The sequence below is a fragment of the Molossus molossus genome, unplaced genomic scaffold (assembly GCF_014108415.1).
Source record: "Molossus molossus isolate mMolMol1 unplaced genomic scaffold, mMolMol1.p scaffold_m16_p_16, whole genome shotgun sequence".
NCBI lineage: Eukaryota > Metazoa > Chordata > Mammalia > Chiroptera > Molossidae > Molossus > Molossus molossus.
The window spans coordinates 2,788,101-2,810,527 of NW_023425351.1; the positions used below are offsets into that span (position 1 = coordinate 2,788,101).

General features: G+C 50.5%; 1 protein-coding gene across 1 annotated transcript in view; it reads right to left on the reverse strand.

The window, feature by feature from the left end:
* Positions 1 to 22,427, reverse strand: part of CNGB3 (cyclic nucleotide gated channel subunit beta 3) — a 141,225-nt gene that overhangs the window by 74,581 nt on the left and 44,217 nt on the right. The window contains exons 3-6 of the mRNA XM_036264453.1: positions 9,940 to 10,094; positions 8,633 to 8,704; positions 7,760 to 7,968; positions 1,727 to 1,777 (exon numbers count right to left, since the gene is read on the reverse strand). Coding sequence (XP_036120346.1) covers positions 1,727 to 1,777; positions 7,760 to 7,968; positions 8,633 to 8,704; positions 9,940 to 10,094 — 487 coding nt within the window. The remainder of the gene's footprint in view (positions 1 to 1,726; positions 1,778 to 7,759; positions 7,969 to 8,632; positions 8,705 to 9,939; positions 10,095 to 22,427) is intronic.

Genomic DNA, 22,427 nt, shown 5'->3' on the forward strand with positions numbered 1-22,427 from the left:
ATATAATTATTCATTTGCATTATTTTTTACATGGTATTGAAAAACAGGCTACATTAAAAAACAGTCATTTATTGAAGACAATTAAGGGCAGTACAAAGTTTCCTGTAAGGCCGTATTCCAAAATGAGCATTAACTAATTGTGCACCAGCATTTACCATCAGCCTCGTGCTACTGAAAACCAGCTGGAATTTTGGTCTGAGTGAACCGGATTGGTTATGAGAAAAAAAATTACTTACTAAAAGTATTGGTTTGTAAATTGCAGCATATCACCCAACCCCATTCATTTTACCCCGCAGAGACAGAGCCTCATAGCCAGTTGAGGGGTGTACAGAATAGTTACTAAAGCCACGTCTCACACAGGAGAGGCATGTGCGGAGCCGCCGTGACCAGTGCTGCTCCAGCTCTTGTGTTTGCTGGTTCAACTCATAATACTCTTTTTTCAACCTGCAAAATAACTGTGTTGGAACTAATCTGTCTGAATAACAATCTTTCACCTGCTGTCTCTCCAACTGCCCAGCTGACGTCTCTAGGCAGTCTTGTTTGATGCTAACACTTGCTGGGTTTGGGTGGGTCCGGATGACTTGCTTCTCGTTGAGCTGGAGAAAATGGCCCTGACCAGACTGTACTCTGTACACGGCACTTTGCGAAGCCTGGGGGTCGACTCGGGAGAACAATGCCGCTTCTGTCCCTGGGAATTAACAGTCTAACAGGGATAACTGAGCACACCAAGGACCACACAGGGCTGCAATGCAGGCAGAAGTCCTCGGGGAATTCCAGAGCAGAACTGCCCGATTAAATACGTGCAGAAACGTACGTTTGTAAACCCCAGTTAAACACGAGTTAATTTCCCCTCATCAAATTCAAGCAAGTGATGAAGAGTCTGAGAAAAGCTCACGGCACTTAGAAAGAAAAGTGTCCTTTGGGCCGTGTTTGTCAGAGTAGTGCGGGTTCTTGCCAATGTCTGAGCATGTGGACTTGGCTTACAAAGAAAATTAGTTGAAGATAAAAAACAAATTGAAAGGGATTTTAATCAGCATAGACCACCAATTGGGATAATTTGGCACCAAAACCCAGATTTGTATTTTTTTTTTAACAAAAGAGACCACTAACATGTCCTTGAAACAGGAGGTTGGACTTCACTCCTCCAGACTGGGTGGCCTTTGGGAGCCCGCAAATCTCTGCCTATTTCTCAGAGTTAGGAAGAACAAATCGGATAACAAGTACTCGGTTGTAAATAATTGCAGATGAAAAACATAAGATAATATTGCTATGTAAGGAAAGGGAGATGCCATGTCATGTCATTTAAATACTTGTTTCTCTCCGCTTTTTGTTTTTTTATATAAACAAGAACAAAATGGGAGTATAGGCTTTTACATCATTGTGGTGCATGAACTGCAGGCTGGCATTCTGTATGGACAAGACAAAATACAACCCATACTCTTTTACTGACGTAAATCGGCATTTCGATGTGGGTACTGCCGTCTTATTCGGCCTGGTGAGGACCGTGTGCTTAGTGAGACATGTGCAGACACCAGGAAGCACAGCCTATAACTCCTGAGAAGCAAACCCTCAGGCTGGCCCGTCTAATGAAATGCCACCTGTGCAAACTTGGTTACAGAGGTGGCGGTTTGGAAAGCAAGCAGATGTTGCAGAAGTTTGTAGATGGGGCTGAAGATGAAAAGGGCAGTGGATTGTTTAAACAGTTTCGAGGCTGAAAGCCACCTACCTGGAATTTTGTAGAACTCCTATAGTGCTTTGCTAGCTCAGCGGGATCCACCTGAAAGAGGTTTTATATTTATTTTACCTGATTTCATCAATTATTTTCTCATTTTAAAAATAGTGAGAGCAATGTTTTCTACTGGTTCCTTCCAGCTTCAGCCTATGAACAGCATCTGTCCTCTTGTATCTTAAAACAAAAACAACCCACCCTTGCCCTTTGCTTTGCCTTTGACCTGCGGCCACATGGCCACACTCAGACTCAAATCTGTCTTCCTGGCTGCACCCACACCCTTCCCCATATTCACCCTCCCCCACTGCTGCTGCGCAGCATGACCTGGCTCATGCCTCGCTCCTTCCTGAGACCAGCCTGTGAGAGGCCGGCGAGACCCCAGCCATCACACCCGGGGAGCCCTTTCCATTTGTGGCATTCTTTTTTGTTTTTTTCTTCACCTGAGGATACTTTTCCATTTATCATCAGATAGAGTGGGAAGGAGAGAGAGACAGACAGACAGACAGACAGACAGAAACATCAATGTGATAGAGCCACATCAACTGGCTGCCTTCCGCCCAACCCAACCAGCGCCAGGACAGATTGTCACCGAGGTACATTCCCTTGACCAGAGTCGAACCCTTGACTCATTGGTCTGCGGGCCGATACTCTAACCGCTGAGCCAAACCAGCCAGGGCATACATAGCATTCTTTTATGGTACCCACCATGTCTTAAAATCACTCATAGATCTCTTGGCCCATTTATTTAAAATCAGTTTATTCCACTAAATGGTCATCTATCTCAGAACAGTGTTGATTTCATTTAGCAACTGTACATAATTAGTTGCTAGAATTTACTAGGATCCAGTACACATTTGCTGAATGGATGAGGGAATAAAGAGGCGACTAAAACTTTCTGAAGCATTTGACAATCTGGGGTGACAATTATGTCCGTGAACTGTCTCTTTCTGAAGAACCTGTCATGTTGTTCTTGGTTAACTGTACTTCAGTTCCAACTTTTCAGTGTCCTGAAATTCTAGGGCCAGCCATTTAAAAGTTGATATTCCCCAAGATTCAGCTATCTTCTCTTTTCTCCTTGTCCTTGCTTCCCGGGACGTTTCATCCGCTCTCAGAGTTTCAAAGACCACCACGTATGTGGATGCAATGAGCTCTCTACCTCCACCTAATACCACTTGCCGAAGCTGTTGACTTGTACAAGCAACTATACACACAGCTGTTCTACTCATTCCACATTTCACCTGCACCAGACCCCAGTGCATGAGCAGTCTCTGGCCTCCGTGATCCTCCAGGTCGTCCACGTTCAGAGGCTGTGAGCACCACCAAGCGATGTGAAAGCCAACTCCTCGTTTCCTGCCCTCTCCCTTTCTGGCTGTAACTTCTACCCCTGTATGCATGCTAAATTTTTGAGACATGCTCATTTAGGTATTTTCATGATGAAACAAATGGCTGACTGAGCTGCAGGTGGACATGCGAGGAAGTCTAAGTTGAATCACATGCCAAGTTTGAGTAAAGTCTGTCAGCACCTTCAAAGCTTGAACGGGACAGACCGACTTATTTCAAGTGCTAAGAAGTTTAGTTAGACTACCACGCCCCGCCCCCCCCCACCCCCGACCCTGTTGGAATGGTCAGCACATCTGGGCCTTTCCTTTCAGGATGGTCTACGATCCTATGATTGGATAAATGCAATGAAGCTACAACTTGCTAGACTGAATGAAAATGCCATCTCATGATTCTGAATCCCTTTCTTTGGAGCCCTAAATAAATCTGGCATCATTTTATGAGGATCAGCATGCTCACTGGTTACAAGGGGCACTTATTTTTAAAATGTCACCCTATTTAATTCTGTGTTAAGCTTCGTCAGTATACAAGCAACATTTCTTCAGGGGAGACTCACTTTGGGCAGGGTATGCTAATTGTGCCTGAATCCTTCCCCAGCAGGTTGTTTTTGAAGATGCTGTACCCAGGTATTATTATATTATCATTTACCTCTTCTCCTAAACAACCCATCAAAACACTATAATTTCACAATGAACACACAGGAGTGTTTAAATCGTAAGAATATCATTGGAAACAACATCAGAATAGATCTCACGATTATTCTAGGGAAGAAAGTCCTTGAACCAAGGTGGCCATTTACAGACCCCTCCAACATCTCTTAAGCAGACTCTGCATTCCCAGAAGAGAGAGGGAACTGAATACTGTCCCCGCTGTCAAGAAACTCCCATCAGGTAAGGACAAGAGCAACAAACGAGACAAGAGGGAGAAGCAGGTGTGCGGACACTCGTCCATCTGATCATTCCACAATTTAATGCCAGACCCTGGCACAGGTGTGCACACTGTCTTCCCTGACCTCCACAAGAGGGTGTGTGTGTGTGTGTGTATGTGTGTGTGTCTGTCTGAGGTCCTACTACTCCCATTTTATGGATGAAACGCATGGTGTTCAATGAAAGGCTACATTTATTTTCTTTAAGTAATGCTGTTAGGAGAATTTAGAGATGCAGTTTGACCCCGGTCTGTTTGTTTCTAGTACATAAATTAAAGACACTGTCAAACTTCTTTTGAACAAACAAAGCAATTCATTCCTGGCCTCTACCTGCAGCTGGTGATAACACATTTTAAATAGAGCCCACACAGTATGTTTTCATTGGTTATTTTTCTTGGTTTTAACACTCTATTGTGTGTAAAGGCCTCATACGAAATTGAAAATAAAAGTCTCCCCTTGCTGATCTTGTCATTTTCCGTTTGTCAAGCATTGATTTTCTCCCCCTTGCGCATCTAATGGAGGTTGAAATGAGCTCTTTCTCTGTGATGCTCACTCCGTGTTTGTCCACCACCATCATCGTCCATCACTACCACTGGGCTCTTGCACACTCACGACCCAGCCAAGGCTCTGCCGTCCTTCCGAGGAGCACTGGGAACAGATTTCGCTACAGCCTTGGTTCCGGCCTTTAGACTTCCTTTCTGGGGAAGATTTCAAATATATGGGGCATTCCACAGCAAAGAACATTTAAAAAAATCATTACGACAAGTCCTTTCAGCTTTTTGATCATTTAAAATCACCTGGAAACTCCAAAGAGAACACTGAGGAGATTAAGAAAACGACCTCTCTCGCTTGCCCTGGCCAGTTTGGCTCAGTGGTTAGAGCGTCGGCCTGCGGTCCAGAGACACCCGGGTACGGTTCCCGCTGGGGACATGTACCTCGGCTGCAGTTTGTCCCCGACCCTGGTTGGGTTGTGTGGGTGGCAGCCACTCGATGTGTCCCTTTCATGTCGATGTTTCTATCTCTCTCTCCCTCCAACTCTATCTGAACAAAAAATGAAAAAATATCCTCGGGGGAGGATGAAAAAAAAAGAAAATGACCTCTCTTCTCCCCAAAATATAGACGAACTCAGGGTACCACCCCTGGCCACACCGCTCTCCCTGCGGTGATGTTGGAGGGGCTGCTCTGGGCCACCCAGGCGGGCTGTGCCGACGACAGCACCAGGGATGGTGGGGGAGGAAGCTGGGGAGGCCTCAGTGTCCGCGGCTGACATGAGTCTGTGCTCATGGAAACTGCTGTTTCCATCTCAGCTCAACAGGACTGGCTCTGAAATTCCCTCAGCAGGGGGTGAGTCTGGAGATCACTTCCCAAGAGTAAGCATGCTGGTTTCTGAGTGGGCCCTGAGGCTACAACGAGAAGTGGATGTGGTGGATGCCGACAGAGAAGCGTGAAGATACCACAGTAATTAAAATACAACTGACATGCGCCATCAGCAGGCGGGTGGTCTCCTCCCCAAGCTCTGGCTCTTGGTGCGGATCTCGACGCTGTTGCTCTTGGTCCTGATGGCACTGGTAGGTCTCACAGTGGTGGGCATCTCTGTACTGTGTGACATGGCAGCCCCTGGCTGCAGGTGGATTTTGGGTACCGAAGAATGGATAACATGGCTGAGAAACCTGAATTTTTAATGTTGTTTAATCTTAGTGAATTCGAATTCACATTAGAACAAGCACTGGACAGCATGGTGGGTCTGCACGGATGGAAGGGTCAGGGCAGCTGCCCTGTCCTTTCTGAGCCAGGCTTTCCCCCAGTGTCCGGGTTAACACCTGGGACCTGATTTCCGAGCTGCGAGCAGGCCGTGTGCTGGGTGCTGGCCACACAGTGATGTCCAGTGACAGCCTGTCCACAGAGCTCACACGGTGCTGGTGCTCCACTGGGTGGGCTCCTGGTTGGGGAGCAGACACACGGATGGAGTAGCACCTACCTTATTTTAAACGTGCTCAAGTAGCCGTGGCTGGTTTGGCTCAGCGGTTAGAGTGTCGGTCTGCAGACCAATGAGTCATGGGTTCGATTCTGGTCAAGGGCACGTACCTCAATTATGGTTTGGCCCTGGCCCTGGCCCTGGTCAGGTTGTGTGGGAAGCAATTAGTCGATGTGGCTCTGTCACATCAATGTTTCTCTCTGTCTCTGTCTCTCCTCCCCTCCCACTCTATCTGATAATAAGTAGAAAAATATCCTCAGGTGAGGAATAAAAATAAATAATAATAAAAAAAACAAATAAATAAAGAAGGAAGGAAGGAAGGAAGGAAGGAAGGAAGGAAGGAAGGAAGGAAGGAAGGAAGGAAGGAAGGAAGGAAGGAAAAGTGCTGAGGCTAACGGCAGACTGCAAGGGGCGGAGGCAGCTGCCTCCCTCCCTGCTGGAGGCCGGAGCGCCAGAGGAACGCAGATTAAATCACCGCTTTTTGCGTGGATAATTTGCAGTTTCACATTATTTAGGTAAAGTGTGTACATGGTTTTGACATTTAAGACCAGCGCTATCTTTGTACCCTAAGTCCTACCAAATTCTGGAATGGGGGCCCACCTGAATGAGCCCGGCGGAGCTGCCCAGCTGACCTTGCCGTTCTGAGCCCTGAGCAGTGGCCCACCCTCTGCAAACCTCGGTGTCCTCCTCTGTGAGTGCGGCTGGTCCCTCGCCTTCCCCATGGGGAGGCATGCACAGGGATGAACCGGGCCCATGGTTACAGCTGACATCTTACACCCACTCACTCGGCGCCTGGCACTTCACACGCACCCATTTGTCAGTGTCCCATCAACATTATGGAGGTGCTATTGCTATTCTCGTCTCTCTGACAAGGGAACTGAGGCACAGGGAGCTCTCAGTGGCTGTGTTGTGGTGGTGGTGGCTTCTCATATTTTCACTGCCATCACTATTCTACTGGGAGTTTCCAGTGGTTAAAAGTGCACTCGTGAGCAGCTGGCGTGTAAGACTTACAGGAAACGCTGCTGTGAATCACTCCTTGCCGTCCAGCATGCTACGCACGCGCCAGGGCCCCGCCCCCACACTCACTACAACGTCTGCTCCTCGAGCGAACTGGCGCCTGGGCGAAGCGCCAGGGCGCCTCCCTCCACCCCACTCACTACCCCTCCCCCCCACCCCACTCACTACAATGTCTGCTCCTCGTGCGAACTGAGCCCCTTCCCCCGCCCCACGCACTACAACGTCTGCTCCCCTCCCCCCGCCCCACGCACTACAACGTCTGCTCCCCTCCCCCCGCCCCACTCACTACAACGTCTGCTCCTCGTGCGAACTGAGCCCCTTCCCCCGCCCCACTCACTACAACGTCTGCTCCTCGTGCGAACTGAGCCCCTCCCCCCGCCCCACTCACTACAACGTCTGCTCCTCGTGCGAACTGAGCCCCTCCCCCCGCCCCACTCACTACAGCGTCTGCTCCTCGTGCGAACTGAGCCCCTCCCCCCGCCCCACTCACTACAGCGTCTGCTCCTCGTGTGAACTGGCCTCCCCTGACGCCTGCTCCCCTCCCCCCTGCCCCACTCACTACCCCTCCCTCCTGCCCCACTCACTACCCCTCCCCCCTGCCCCACTCACTACCCCTCTCCCCTGCCCCACTCACTACAACGTCTGCTCCTCGTGCGAACTGGCACTGAGCTGAGCGCCAGGGCCCCTCCCCCCGCCCCACTCACTACAGCGTCTGCTCCTCACGCGAACTGGCGCCTAGGCGAAGCGCCAGGGCCCCTCCCCCGGCCCCACTCACTATGACGTCTCCTCCTCGTGTGAAATGGCGCCTGGGCTGCACTAACAGCACGTCGCACAGGTAGATGATGTCACACGCCACGTCCGCCGCCAGCCAGTAGCGCGCGTTGTCCGGAGCCGGGTGCGGAAAGGCGAGGCGCACGGGGATCAGCCAGCAGTTCCAGCTGTAGGCGGCCGTGACGAGCAGGAGCCACAGGAGGTAGGCCTGGTCTGCGAGAGCGGCAGTGGGAGTGACCACAGGGCGCGTCTGGGCATCCACTCACCCTCCGATCAGTCCAGGGGAGCGGGGCAGGGTCCTGGGAGGTCAGCCACGTGCTGTAAGGGGCTCCGTTCACTGTCAGCACGGGGCTGCCTTGGGAGTGGGCCCGGCTTTCGCGGGGTGTTCAGTGACCTCCTCAGCTCTTCCCATATCAGAGAGCATCCTCGTCTGGTGGAGAATTGGCACTGAGTCGTGCCCACAGGAACGGCTCTGTGAATCAGGAAAGGGCATCCCCAGGGCAGGTGCGAGCGGCCACCTCTCACCCCGAGGGCAGGCTGATGTGGGGAGGGCAGCGCCAGCCCAGGAAGAAGGCCGCCGAAGCCCTGCACACATCGCTTTTCTCTGCCCAGTGGGGCAGCCGAGGGACTTGTCCAAGGACCATAGCTAACAGTGCAAAGCTGGGGACGCAGACAGACACTTCAGGGGGAGGGGGAGGGGTGTCAGTGCACCTGCCGCTGAGAGCTCTGCGGCTTCCTTTTCAAAGTTCATAGGGCAGGACAGACCGGCTCTGCCTTTTAAAGGCAGACAGGACCAGGTGGGTAGGAAAAGCAGAGCCTTCTGTGCCCCTGGGTGTCAGGGCCCCTGGCCACAGCCAGCCCTCCCACTGGGTGGTACCTGTGCAGGAGACCATGGGCCCCGGATGCTGAGCGGTGCTCTCCTGTGCTGGCGGTACAGCCATAGGCTTTGCTTTGTAGGGAAAAAGGAGAGAATGATCCTAAGAGGTTATGTTAACTTAATGAGCAGGAAGTTTGGGTTTCTTAAAGTGAAGATATTCCAGAATCTCCCCCTCTCAATACAGGTAGATGAGGCATTTCATGACATTTAGAATAGTGACAGTCATGAAAATATCCAGGCACTGAAAACACAGGGATTTAGAAATAAACAGCAGGTTTAAAGCCCACTAATACATGATCCCAGAGGAGTGACAAAAGGACACTCTCCATACAAGCTTGGTTCTCATCGATTTTGGAGCGTAAATAAAGTCAGTGCTTTGGATTTGAGCAGAAAAGAAACATCACAAATGCACACCACTCCTCAGCTTTTAGTTTCAGCTTCTTTAGTCTGCACTTGTCCTGCAAGTGATGGATAAATAAAGCTCAACATGTTCTTTTCAGTACATGTATCAAACTATAATGACCGTTGCATTTTATTCTCTTCTCTTTAAGGAGAAACTAGGATAGAATGCAACCATCCTTGCAGGAAATTGTAAGGAACAATCTGACTTTTATCTAACTGTTACCACTCAGCCACCCTCCCGGTTCTGTCTGCAGGTGCACAGACGTCACAAAGGCGGGTCGTGGTGCACGTCACATTGGTGCTCCCTTTCATTGCTTCTCTGACTTTCCATAAGCACAAGTGTGTAATCGTGAGGGATGCTGGCAGTGTCCTGCCCCTCAGGGGATCAGTTTGTCACTGTCCCCTGCTCTGTGGCGTATTAAGGTGGTGGCCTGTGTTTTACAATAAGAGCTCTGTATGATGGTTTCCTAGTGGACACTCAGTAAAACTTGCCGCAGCCATGCTGCTGTGGGTCGGCACATCCACGGGCGGAGGCTTCCTGCGAGGACCCTGGTCTCTCCCTCCCAGCTGGCTGCCTGGAGTGCTGGCGTCAGCCAAGGGCAGAGGAGTCTGGGGCTGAGCCCCCAGCTCCATGTCCTCAGGGTAAGGCTTCTGTGCAATCCACAGGTTTTCAGCTGGCTGCTCCCCAGTGACCCAGAGTAACCCTTTCATTAACACACTCTCCTGTCTTAGCTCCTGTCTCCTGTCTCCTGCCTGCTCTCACCTCCCTGGATCACCCTGCATATCAACTATTTGAACCTAAGTCATTGTCTCGGGGTCTGCGTGTGGAGGGACCCAGGTTAAGACATTTGCAAAATGCATGTCCCCTCATAATGTCCTCCCAGCACTTTGAGAACAGTGCTCACCGGCCTGGGAGCTGGATTCAGGGGAGGACAGGTCTTCCTCCGCCAGCTGCCTCTTAAAGAGGGCTGTCCTGTGACACAGTCTTTGCACCAGGTCGTGAAGCTGGGCGTCAGTGTGCTCGTTTACAACAGGGGCTTCCAGTGGTTGGCTTTCCGGACTAAATGAGGAAAAAAGAGGCAATAGAGATTCATGAGGAGACACATACAGGGACAAGGTGATGTCTTTTCTCCTTCCTGTATTCCCATCTGTAACTGAATAAAAGAATTAGAAAATCCAAGCATTGACCGTCTGACATCGAGCTGAATGGAAGTCCTACAACTACGAAATTAGAGAAGAACCACATGGAAACTGGTAGGGGGTGGAGGCAGATGGGCTGGGCCCACACCCACATGTGGCAGATAAAAATCAGGAGGACACCTTGGCTGGGAAGGTCCTCCCTGAGGAGTGAGGGGTTCCTGTCCTACATCAAGCCCCCAGGTTCCAGTGCCAGGAAGAAAATCCCCATCACTTCTGGCTGTAAAACCAGTGGGAACTGAGGCTCAGGGAGGCTGAGGCTGCTGGAGCCCCAGGCAGCTCCTCTTAAAGGGCCCACGCACGGACTTACTTGGACCAGCTCCCTCCAGGCTCCAGCATAGGGGAGGCAGCTTGAAGGGCACCAGAGACATATGGGGAAGAACTGAGTTGTTTGGCTTCAAGATAAGGGCTGGAGAGACGGCTTTCTCCTGGACAGACGTGCTGTCGGAGGCCTTTGTTGGGCCATGGGGCTGGCAGACGCTACCATATCTGGGACTCCAGCAACCTGGTTCACACTGTTTGCCCCGCCCTCGTGATTCCCTGAGGCCCCGCTCCACCCAACTTTCAGGCCCACCCAAGCTGTTTCCGGTGGCTTTACCATAGGATTGGCCAGTATTGGATCGTGCTTCAGATTTTTCTAAATTCTTTCAAACAAGCAGCATCTGGCCTCAGTAAGCCCCATACCTCTCACTAAGTGGCCCCAGGCCAGGCACTGGAAGAAGCCAACCTTGGTTCACAACTTGGCTTTGCCTGGGCACTTCCAAGCCCAGCACAAGAAGCATCCACCAGCAGATCACTTTGTAGCTTATGCCAGGTGGTCCCGGGTAGAACACAGGCAGAGGCTGACCTTGCCCCAGAGCCAGCACACCCAGTGGACAGCTTCAGACCACATAGAAGGACCACCACGCAACCACCTCCACAAGCAACACACTCAATGAGTGGAATCAGTGGGTACTAGAGCCCTGATGAAGTAAGTCTTGCTCTGTGTGGTGGGCAGTCAGAGGTCAGTGGTCAGTGGGCACAGTCAGTTCTTGCAGCTGATCAGCCTGAGTAACTGTATCCCCATTGACATGCCAACAGCATGTCAAGACTCAATTATGACAGAAGGGTGTAAGTCCACATGAGGGGTGCGCCTTGAGGGCCCAGCTGGGGTGATCAGGGAGTCTGTGCCATTGGGTCCTATAGGACACCTACTACAACAGGCCACTCTGGGAAGCCTAAGAGACATAGCAACTCTACCTAATACCTAGAAACAAACACAGGGAGGCAGCCAAAATGAGGAGACAAAGAAACATGTCCTAAATGAAAGAACAGAACAAAACTCCAGAAAAAAAACAAACAAACAACAACAACAAAAAAAAAACCCTAAAGAAAATGGAGATAAGCAATCTAACAGATGCAGAGTTCAAATAACTGGTTATAAGGATGCTTAATGAACTTATTGAGAATGACACGAAACTTCATGAGAACATCAAGGAACTTAGTGAGGACCTCAAGAACATATACAAGTACCAGTCAGAAATGAAGGATGCACTAACTGAAATAAAGAATAATTTACAGGGCATCAATAGTAGAGTAGGTGAAGCCAAGAAGCAAACCATCAATTTGGAATATAAGAAAGCAAAAAACAGCAAAAAGAAAAAAGAATCCAAATATATGAGGATAGTGTAAGGAGCCTCTGGGACAACTTCAAGCGTGCCAACATTCATGGGGGTGCCAGAAGGAGAAGAGATAGAGCAAGAAATTGAAAACCTATTTGAAGAAATAATGACAGAAAACGTTCTTAACTTGGTGAAGGAAACAGACACACAAGTCCAGGAAGCACAGAGTCTCAAACAAGATGAACCCAAAGAGGTCCACACCAAGACACATCATCATCAAAATGCCAAAGGTTAAAGACAAAGAGAGAATCATAAAAGCAGCCAGAGAAAAGCAGGTAGTTACCTACAGTGGAGCTCCCATAAGACTGTCAGCTGATTTCTAAAAAGAAACTTTGCAGGCCAGAAAGGAGTGGCAAGAAATATTTAAAGTGATGAAAAACATGGACCTATAACCAAGATTACTCTATCCTGCAAAGCTATCATTTAGAATCAATGGACATATAAAGAGTTTCCCAGACAAGAAAAAGCTAAAGGAGTTCACCACCACCAAACCAGTATTATATGAAATGTTGAAAGGTCTTCTCCAGGAAGAAGATAAAAAATATGAACAATAAAATGGCAATCAATACATATCTGTCAACAATTGAATCTACAAACAAAACGAGTAAGCAGAACAAAAACAGACTCATAAATACAGAGAACTTTTTGGTGGTTGCCAGATGGGAGGGGAGATGCGTGAAAAAGATGAAGGGATTAGGAAGTACAAAGTGGTTGTTAGACTGATGAACCTCAAAGGGAAGGGGGCGGGTGGGGAGAGAGAAACCAAAGAACTTCTATGCATATGTGCATAACCAATGGACACAGACAATAGTGTGGAGACGGCAGGAGGGGGATAGAAGGGGGAAAAAGGGGGTCTAGGGGGAAAAAAGGAAACACATCTGTAATACAGTCAACAATAAAGATCAATCTAAAAAGAAAATCCAAGCATGAAGCTCGGTGGAAACAGCTCTGGTGGAAAACCAGAAACGGCAGATGGGCACCCCTGAGCACGCTGGCTCTCCACGGCAGGAGGCTGCCACTGGGTTGTGCCCTGGAAGCAGAAAGCTGTAGCTCGCGTGCTGGCAGAATTCTGAGACGGCCAGCATGTACATGTCCTGCACGGCCCTGGGGCCAGTACATGTGGTGGAGCAGGCAGTCAGAGGTGGGGAGCACAAGGGGATCTCACCTGAGAGGCTGTGTTTTGGCTCTGACGATGAAAGGGACCCTGATAAAAACTGCACAAAGCCTCCAGGAGCTGAGAGGGGGCCCGGCCAGCTGAAGACAAGGAATCAGGACCCGGTCCTGCAATCCAACCACTGCGTTCTGCCGATAAGTGGGATGAGCTTGGAACAGATTGTTCTCGGTGCCTCTAGGGAGCAGCCCGGCCAGGCCTGGCTGACACCTCAACCTTCAGCAGGGAACCCAGCCAAGCCTGCCCAGCCTTCTGATCCATGGAACTGTGAGCTATTAAATGGGGCTGTTTTAAGTCACTAAGTTTGTGATAGTTTGTGCTTGCCTGGAATAGAACCTGAGACTCATTGTCCCTGGGCCGATGCTCTAACCACTGAGAAAACTGGCTAGGGCAATAAAGAACTCTATAGGCAGAAATCAAAAGATTTGAAACTTCAGAATCTGTGGATAAATCCAAAGAAGGAATCAAGAATAACGCCTAGGTTTCCATTTGAAGAGACCAGGTTCACGAAGATGATGGGACTACATAGGAGTCAGAAAGGAGATGTTGGTTTATGGTGGATGACAGGTGTCTGGAAAATGAGTTATTCTGAGTGTGGGCCCCTGCCCATGACACCCACAGAGCCTTAGGAAACACAGCTCTGGGACAGCTTCTTGGTGTCAGCGGTGACTGCAATGTTTGACGCTCTGTATGTCAATGACATCATCATGGACTATGTAGATGACATCATCACAAGCTGTACCTTTTCTTTAGCCACCACAAGACCTAGGGCAGTGAGGCTGTGAAAAATGTTTATTGACAAAATAAACCATTACAGCTACACTTTGGTTTGACCTTATCTGATGTGCCTCAGTGCACTGAGAAAATCTATGAAGAGTGACGCTAGGATTGGTGGATCATTAACAGTAAAGCCAGATATTCAAACTGTCAAAATATCTAATTTAAGCCCAAAGACCTAAAGAGAATGTTTTTCTTTTGCTGAATTATTGAAAAGCCCCAATTGAGCATATAATTGCCACTTAATCACACCACTTTGTATTGTGCAAACCCACCTCGTGGCTAAAATGCTGGAAATCATATGAGAGGCCATGCAGCTGTGTCTCCGCTACTGGGAGGTCCCCTGTGTGTGTTAGCTGAGCGTTCGTGTGTCAGTCTGTGTCCTCTGTTCCTTTGCCCAGCTTCTTTTCTGGAGAAATCTTTGCCCATCTTCTCCCCCACCTACAACTATACAGAAGCTCGGAATGCATTTTTCTTTAGGTGATTTTGTGGTCGAACGAAAAAGGCAAATAAAGTTGAAGAAACATATTTCATGAGAGAAACAAAAAATCAAATGAGGGTAGAAGGAGGAGGCCAATGGATGTGTATGCCTTATCGAACTACGTTTCATTTGAGCTGTGCTTGATGTTTCTTATTCATATGACTAATTATATATTTTAAAAGAATTATTCCTCATAATTTCTTGATGAGAGGATTTAGTAAACGATAAACACATTTTGATGAATGAACATAGATGGAAAGTCTCACTGAGTACCCTTACTGAGATCGAAGAGGATTTAAACATTGATTGTTTATTGGTGAGCTGTGGGACTGTGCATGAAAATGCTCAAAACGCTATTACCCAGTGACACCCCGTAAGTTCAGTAAAAAGGACAAAAGACCCTAAAAGTACCTATTGGAGTCTTATTTATCATCTCTTCGATAAGAACAAAAGTCACAAATGTAAATATACTCGAATACAAACAAATAAAAATCAAGAAATAAATAAACATGTGTTTATGTACCTATGGAAAAAGAAAGAATTAATAGCTGTTAGAATAATGCTTATTCTTGTTTTCCCGATAAGGTACAGAGACACATCATCTTCGAACAGTGGTGAGAAGAGCAGAGTCGCAGCAGCACCGCAGACACTCAGAGCCGCAGGCCTGTGGCGCAGCCCCGGAGGTGGGTGTGGAAGCCTCTGCCCTCCGGGAGGCGGGTGGCCCGAGCATGGTTGTAACTGGCGTGGCCGGGACGCACCGAGGTCTGTGGTGTGATGCGGGAAGCCAGTGTCAAGCAGCAGCACACAGAAGGCATGCACCTGGAAGGCAGTTCTTTGGACGCTCGCTGCGTTTGTTTGGAGCTTCCTATCCCCGCGTCGGTGTCCTTGGCGTCAGACTGCCCGTGAGAAAGGCGCAGAGGGGTGACGGATTCCAATGGGGAGCCACGGGGAGCGGTGGTCAGGGTGAGTTCACAGAGCTGAGGCTGTCTGAGCTGAGGCTGGAGGGCGGATGGCCCTCTGGTCTGGGGGAGAGAACACTCGAGGCAGAGGGCACAGCTGAGCACAGGTGTGTTAGCTGCTGCCCAGGACACACTGAAGGCACAGACATTTTGACACAGGACCCAAATCACCTAGAATTTGGCTTGAAAGGTCAGCGAGACCCAGAGGGCCCACAGCAGGGGTCCAAGCAGAGGTCGGCGGTAGGGGCTATGCTTCAGAAAATCAACTGAAAACACAAAGAAGGTAATTGGTTGTGGTGAGGAGGCAGCATGTCAGAAAAGGGCAGGCGAGTTAAAATATGGGGGTAATGGCACAGCAGGAAATGTCAAGCGTGGCAGGTGTACTACCTTGAACGTGTCCTGTCAAAATTTGTGTCCACCTGGACTCTCAGGAGGTGACCACAGGGGTTTTACTGATGTAACTGTTTCATTTATGGGAGCTCACACTGGAGCAGGGTCAGCCCTTAATCTGTTGACTGGTGTCCTTACAAGAAGGCCTGGTGAAGGCCTGGAAGCGACCCAGAGAGAGGGCAGGTAGCAGTGGAGGCCGAGGCTGCAGTGACGCAGGTACGAGCCGGGACGCACCGAGGACCGCTGGAGCCCAGCAGCAGCGGCTGGGAGAGAGGACAGGACAGACTCCCCCTTGGCCGTCAGAAGGCCCAACCGTGCCGACACCCGATCTCAGGCTTGCAGCCTCCAGAACTGAGAGAGGATGCATTCTGTCATCTTCAGCCACTCAGTTTGTGGTCATTTGTATGGCAGCCCCGGCGAACCACCCAGTGAGCAAGGTGGCAACTGTGATACCACATGGGCACCTCAGAGGTAGGCGTACGTTGTTAGCTATGTACAAATGTATTCGATTTAGTGCAGGTTCCACTTGAGGGTGAAGGAAGAACCGGGGTGCTTTCAGCCCATCCATGCAGCAGACATTTTGAACTCTGGGTGTGGACGTGGAGAGAGGGACTGAGCTGGGGGTGTTGAGCCGTCCTGAGGAGAGGGAGGTCACACAAAGGGTCAGGTACTGGGAGGAGCCTGCATGGAACAAGAAAAGACGGGGAGGTCAAACTTCGGGGTGCGCTGACCTTTAAGGAGTGGCATAAGGAAAGGACTGAGGAGAGGTCGCTCCGAGAGAGGAAACTCACACAAGCTACAAATTTGAAGCCAACCTGGGCCGTAAGCAGGACCCCACAGCCCTCACTTCGTTCTCTCCTCATAGTCGCCTCTAAAAGCAGGGAGAGAGTTTGAGGTGTTGGTTGTGTTTGTACGCAGGGGTGTGTACAAACGGTGACGTACCTATGGATGTTAAGAGGCTCGCTTTCCCAGCCTGCACTGCTCTCGGTCTGTCTAGACAGGCTGCAATGCTTTCATGGCCCCAAGGTGTGGGTCCTCCCCTCCCAGCAGTCTCCTCTCTGTCCTTTCTTCTGTTCCTCTGTGAGTGCCCGAGGTGTGTCCACTGTATTTCTATTGTTCCTGAGTCACATTCTAACGCCCCATAATGTAGTGGTGCCTAACTTTGTTAAAAGTTTACCAACTATTTTTAGAGTGAAGTAACAAAAAAGCTATAAAAAGACCTCAACATAGATTATACATTTAAATCTGGGAGACCCAGATGTACACAGGGGTGCACACATATCAACACACATAAGAGTAGCAGCCCTTCCCAAGTATTAACCCAATGGTAAAGAGAAGGAATGGGAATACCAATATATACACAAAACAGTCATCATACTAATACATTTCATTTCAACGAGCATCTTATTTTATTTCTTTTGAAACTAATTTTTATTGTTGAATGTTTTATAGTTGTCCTCCATTTTCCCCCGTTGACCTCCTCCTCCTCAATCCTGCCTTCCCCACACTATTGCCTGTGTCCATTGGTTATGTACATATGCATGTAAGTTCTTTGGTTTATCTCTTCCCGCCCTCCCTCCCCGCTTCCCTTTGAGGTCATCAGTCTAACCAATTTGTACTTCTTTTTTTTTTTTTATCCTCACCCAAGGACATTTTTTCTATTTTTTGTTCAGATAGAGTGTGGGAGGGGGGGAGAGAGAGAGAGAGAGAGAGAGAGAGAGAGAAACATCGACGTGAAAGGGACACGTCAAGTGGTTGCCACCCACATGACCCAACCAGGGCCGGGGACAAACTGCAACCGAGGTACGTGCCCTTAGCGGGAACCAAACCCGGGTCTCTCAGGACCGCAGGCCGACACTCTAACCGCTGAGCCAAACCGGCCAGGGCCAATTTGTACTTCTTAATTCTTTCACCTTTTTCTTCCATCTTCCCACCCATCGGGCAAGCAACCAAAAGTTCTCTGCATCTATGAGTCTATTTCTGTTCTGCTTGCTCATTTTGTTTGTAGATTCAATTGTTGATAGATATGTATTTATTGCCATTTTATTGTTCATATTTTCTATCTTCTTCTTCTTTAAGAAGACCCATCAACATTTCATATAATGCTGGTTTGGTGGTAACGAACTCCTTTAGCTTTTTCTTGTCTGGGAAACTCTTTATATGTCCATTGATTCTAAATGATAGCTTTGCAGGATAGAGTAATCTTGGTTGTAGGTCCTTGCTTTTCATCACTTTACATATTTCTTGCCACTCCCTTCTGCAAAGTTTTTTTTTTATAAATAGGCTGTCTTATGGGAACTCCCCTGTAGGTAACTAACTGCTTTTCTCTTGCTGCTTTCAAGATTATCTCATTGTCTTTAACCTTTTGCATTCTTTTTTTTATCTTTACCTGAGGACACTTTTGCATCCATCTTCAGATAGAGCAAAAGGGAGAGAGGGAGAAAGAGAGAGAGAGAGAAACATCAATGTGAGAGAGACACATTAAGTGGTCGCCACTCACACGACCCCAACCAGGGCCAGGGACAAACTGCAACCGTGGTCCGTGCCCTTAGCAGGAACCGAACCCGGGACTCTCCAGTCCACAGGCTGATGCTTTAACTGCTGAGTCAAACTGTCCAGGGCTAACCTTTTGCATTTTGATGATGATGTGTCTTGGTGTGGACCTCTTTTGGTTCATCTTTTTTGGGACTCTCTGTGCTTCCTGGACTTGTATGTTTGTTTCCTTCATCAGCTTAGGGAAATTTTCTGTCATTATTTTTTCAAATAGGTTTTCAATTTTTTGCTCTCTCTTCTCCTTTTGGTTTCCCCATGCTGCAAATATTCTCCTTACTCTATTCTCATTTTTTTTTAATTCTTTTTTCTTTTTGCTGTTTTGATTGGGTGTTTTTTGCTTCCTTATATTCCAAATCTATAGTTTGCTTCTTTGCTTCACCTACTCTGCTATTGATTCCCTACAAATTATTCTTTATTTCAGTTAGTGCATCTTTCATTTCTGATTGGTCCTTTTATATGATTTTGAGGCCTTCAGTAAGTTTTTTGACATTCTCACTAAGTTCACTGAATGTCCTTATAACCAGGTTTTGGATTCTGCATCTGTTAGATTGCTTATCTTCATTTCATTTAGTTTTTTTTTTTTTTTCTGGAGTTTTGTTCTGTTCTTTCATTTGTGACATGTTTCTTTGTCTCCTCATTTTGGCTGCTTCCCTGTGTTTATTTCTATGTATTAGGTAGAGTTGCTATGTCTCCTAGGCTTCCTAGGGTGGCCTGTAGTAGTAGGTGTCCTGTAGGGTCTAGTGGCACAGCCTCCCTGATCACCCAGCCGGGCCCTCGAGGTGCACCCCTAGTGTGGACTGTACACCTTTCTGTTGTAATTGAGTCTTGATTGCTCTTGGCATGTCAATGGGAGGGATTTACTCAGTCTGGTCAGCTGCAAGGACTGGATTGCCCACTGACCACTGACCTCTGACTACCTTGTAAGATCAGCTGTGCAGGGGCCCAACACACAGAGCACACTGACGTGTGCTCGTGCGTTTGTTCCTGCTCACTAGCCTCTCCCAAGTGAACTGCTGTTTCCTTTATCTAAAAACCTATGCACCTGAGTGTGCTGAGGACTGCCCTGTCTCCCCACCCCCAGCCCTGGTTGATGCCCTAACCCCAGTGTGGGTAGCTTGGGAGACAGGGCTGGCAGTTACATGGGGTCTGAAGGGTGAAGCCCTAATCTGACAGGGCTGGTGTCCTAAGAAGAGGGGTCACCAGCAAGCCCCCCTTTCTGCACACACAGGAGAAAGGCCACAGCCGGAGCAGCCACCTGTGAGCTGGGAACAGAGGTCTCAGATCTGGACTTCTGGCCCCCATAACCGTGAAAAGTAAATTTCTAGTGTTGAAGCCCCAGGTCTGTGGGATTCGGGGGGCCAGCCTGAGAAGACCGTCACAGCATGTCCGCATGTCTAGAAAACACGGGTAAAACTATTTGATGAAGCAGATGAAAAGCTGGATCAAGAAAATGAGCTGAACACCATAAATCTCTCAAAATGACAAAGAGCTGACTTAAAAAATTGACAGTGCCAGAAAACAGGAAATTGCTGGCTGGGAAACAGGAAATTGGAGAAGTTTCTTAAAGACAGAAAGTGCCAGGGTTCACATTCATGCGTGCAGGCTCACGGATCACGGTGTGCTTAGGACATTGCTGCCCTTGTTGTTTTCAGTGAAGAAAACCTCGGCCCGGACACTCACAGGAGCTCTTTGCTGCCAAGGGACGGGGGCCTGGAAGTGTCTGCCCTTGGAAGGCATGGGGGCCCAAGGGGCCAACAAAACATCCTCAACCATCAGGGCAACGGCATGGGAATCACATTCAGAGTAGGGAGGGATGCTGCCTTCTTTCTCACCAGACCTGCTCAGATGGACGGAGGAGGACCTGCCTGCAGGACAGGCCCTGGGACCGACAGGACCAGAGAAGCAGAGCTGAGCCCCAGGCGGAGTCAGAGTCGGAAGGAAAGGGGGCTGAGCCCCAGGCGGAGGCAGAGTCGGAAGGAAAGGGGGCGGAGCCCCAGGCGGAGGCAGAGTCGGAAGGAAAGGGGGCGGAGCCCCAGGCGGAGGCAGAGTCGGAAGGAAAGGGGGCTGAGCCCCAGGCGGAGTCAAAGTCGGGGGGGGGGGGGGGAAGGGGGCGGAGCCCCAGGCGGAGGCAGAGTCGGGGGAAAGGGGGCGGAGCCCCAGGCGGAGGCAGAGTCGGGGGAAAGGGGGCGGAGCCCCAGGCGGAGGCAGAGTCGGGGGGGCGGGGGGAAGGGGGCGGAGCCCCAGGCGGAGGCAGAGTCGGGGGAAAGGGGGCGGAGCCCCAGGCGGAGGCAGAGTCGGGAGGAAAGGGGGCGGAGCCCCAGGCGGAGGCAGAGTCGGAGGAAAGGGGGCGGAGCCCCAGGCGATCACACAAGCTACGTCACCAGACAAATGTGCAGAATTAGCAGTACCTGAATCACTCAGGTAAGAACTCTTCCATGGAAAGTAATCATGCACAGACGGATGACTGCCTGGCAGAGAACCCCTGGAGGAGGGGTGGGGCCTGGTGTCCTGCCTGTGAGACATGGCAGCCCCACCCTGACTAGGATGTGGTGATGACCACACTGGTGCTTCTCCACTATCAGCAACAGGATGGATGAGAAGGGGCACAGAGGCAGCTGTCAGAAGAGGAACACAGCTCTCTCCCTCTCGCAAACAAAGGTCGGTGACCCTGAAGCCAGCTGTTGTGCCTCGGCAGCAGGTGCGTGACTGTGGCACGGAGGTGAAGCGAGGCTGAGGATGCCGGGTCAGCTGCTCTGGCCGGGAGGCCAGTGCAGACAGATGTGGAGGTGGGCCTCCCTTTGGAGGAATTCAATAATTTAAACATGAAGAGAGGCGATTTGTGGAGAGGGAACTCAAGACTGTCTGATTCCAAGTAAAATCACAGGGGAGCCCCTGAGAAACCAGAAATTAGACCAGGGGAGGGCAGCTGCTGACCCCAGACATGCAGTCAGGCTGCAGCTTTGCACACAGGTCCAGGACTGCAGAACACACTGCACTCTGGTGGCCCATGTATGTGTGGTGTGTGCGTAAGTAGTGTGTGCATGTGTGTGTGTGCAAGGTGTGCGTGTGTGGTGTGCATGGTGTGTGTGGTGTGTGCGTAAGTAGTGTGTGGTGTGTGCATGTGGTGTGTGTGTGTGCATGGTGTGTGCGCGTGTTTGGTGTGCGTGTGCATGTATGTGTGGTGTGTGTGGGTGTGTAGTATTGTGTGGTGTGCGTGTGGGGTGTGTGGGGGGTGTGTGTAGTGTGTGTAGGGTGTGTCTGTGGTGTGTCTCTGTGTGTGGGGTGCATGTGGGGGGGGGTGTGCGCCTGTAGCCAGCTCAGGAGCCCAGGCCCCGCCCACTTGAACGAGGAGGGTGTGTCAGGGGCCCAGGCCTGGTGAGTGTCAGCACAGTAGCCTGGGCCTGTGGCCTGTGTTCAGCAGGGATCTTTGTCACTGACAGTAGCCTGTGTGCGTGGCTGCCTCTCTGAAAGCACCCACAGCGCGGATCCTCCAGCCAGCGCGGCACCAGCACCCACAGCCCTGATCTCCAGCCAGCGCGGCCCCAGCACCCACAGCCCTGATCTCCAGCCAGCGCGGCCCCAGCACCCACAGCCCTGATCTCCAGCCAGCGCGGCACCAGCACCCACAGCGCGGATCCTCCAGCCAGCGCGGCCCCAGCACCCACAGCGCGGATCCTCCAGCCAGCGCGGCCCCAGCACCCACAGCGCGGGTCCTCCAGCCAGCGCGGCCCCAGCACCCACAGAGCGGGTCCTCCAGCCAGCGCGGCACCAGCACCCACAGCCCTGATCTCCAGCCAGCGCGGCACCAGCACCCACAGCGCGGATCCTCCAGCCAGCGCGGCCCCAGCACCCACAGCGCGGATCCTCCAGCCAGCGCGGCACCAGCACCCACAGCCCTGATCTCCAGCCAGCGCGGCACCAGCACCCACAGCGCGGATCCTCCAGCCAGCGCGGCCCCAGCACCCACAGCCCTGATCCTCCAGCCAGCGCGGCCCCAGCACCCACAGCCCTGATCCTCCAGCCAGCGCGGCACCAGCACCCACAGCCCTGATCCCCCAACTAGTGCGGCACCAGCACCCACAGCCCTGATCTCCAGCCAGCGCGGCACCAGCACCCACAGCCCTGATCCTCCAACTAGCTTGGCACCAGCACCCACAGCCCTGATCTCCAGCCAGCGCGGCACCAACACCTACAGCCCTGATCC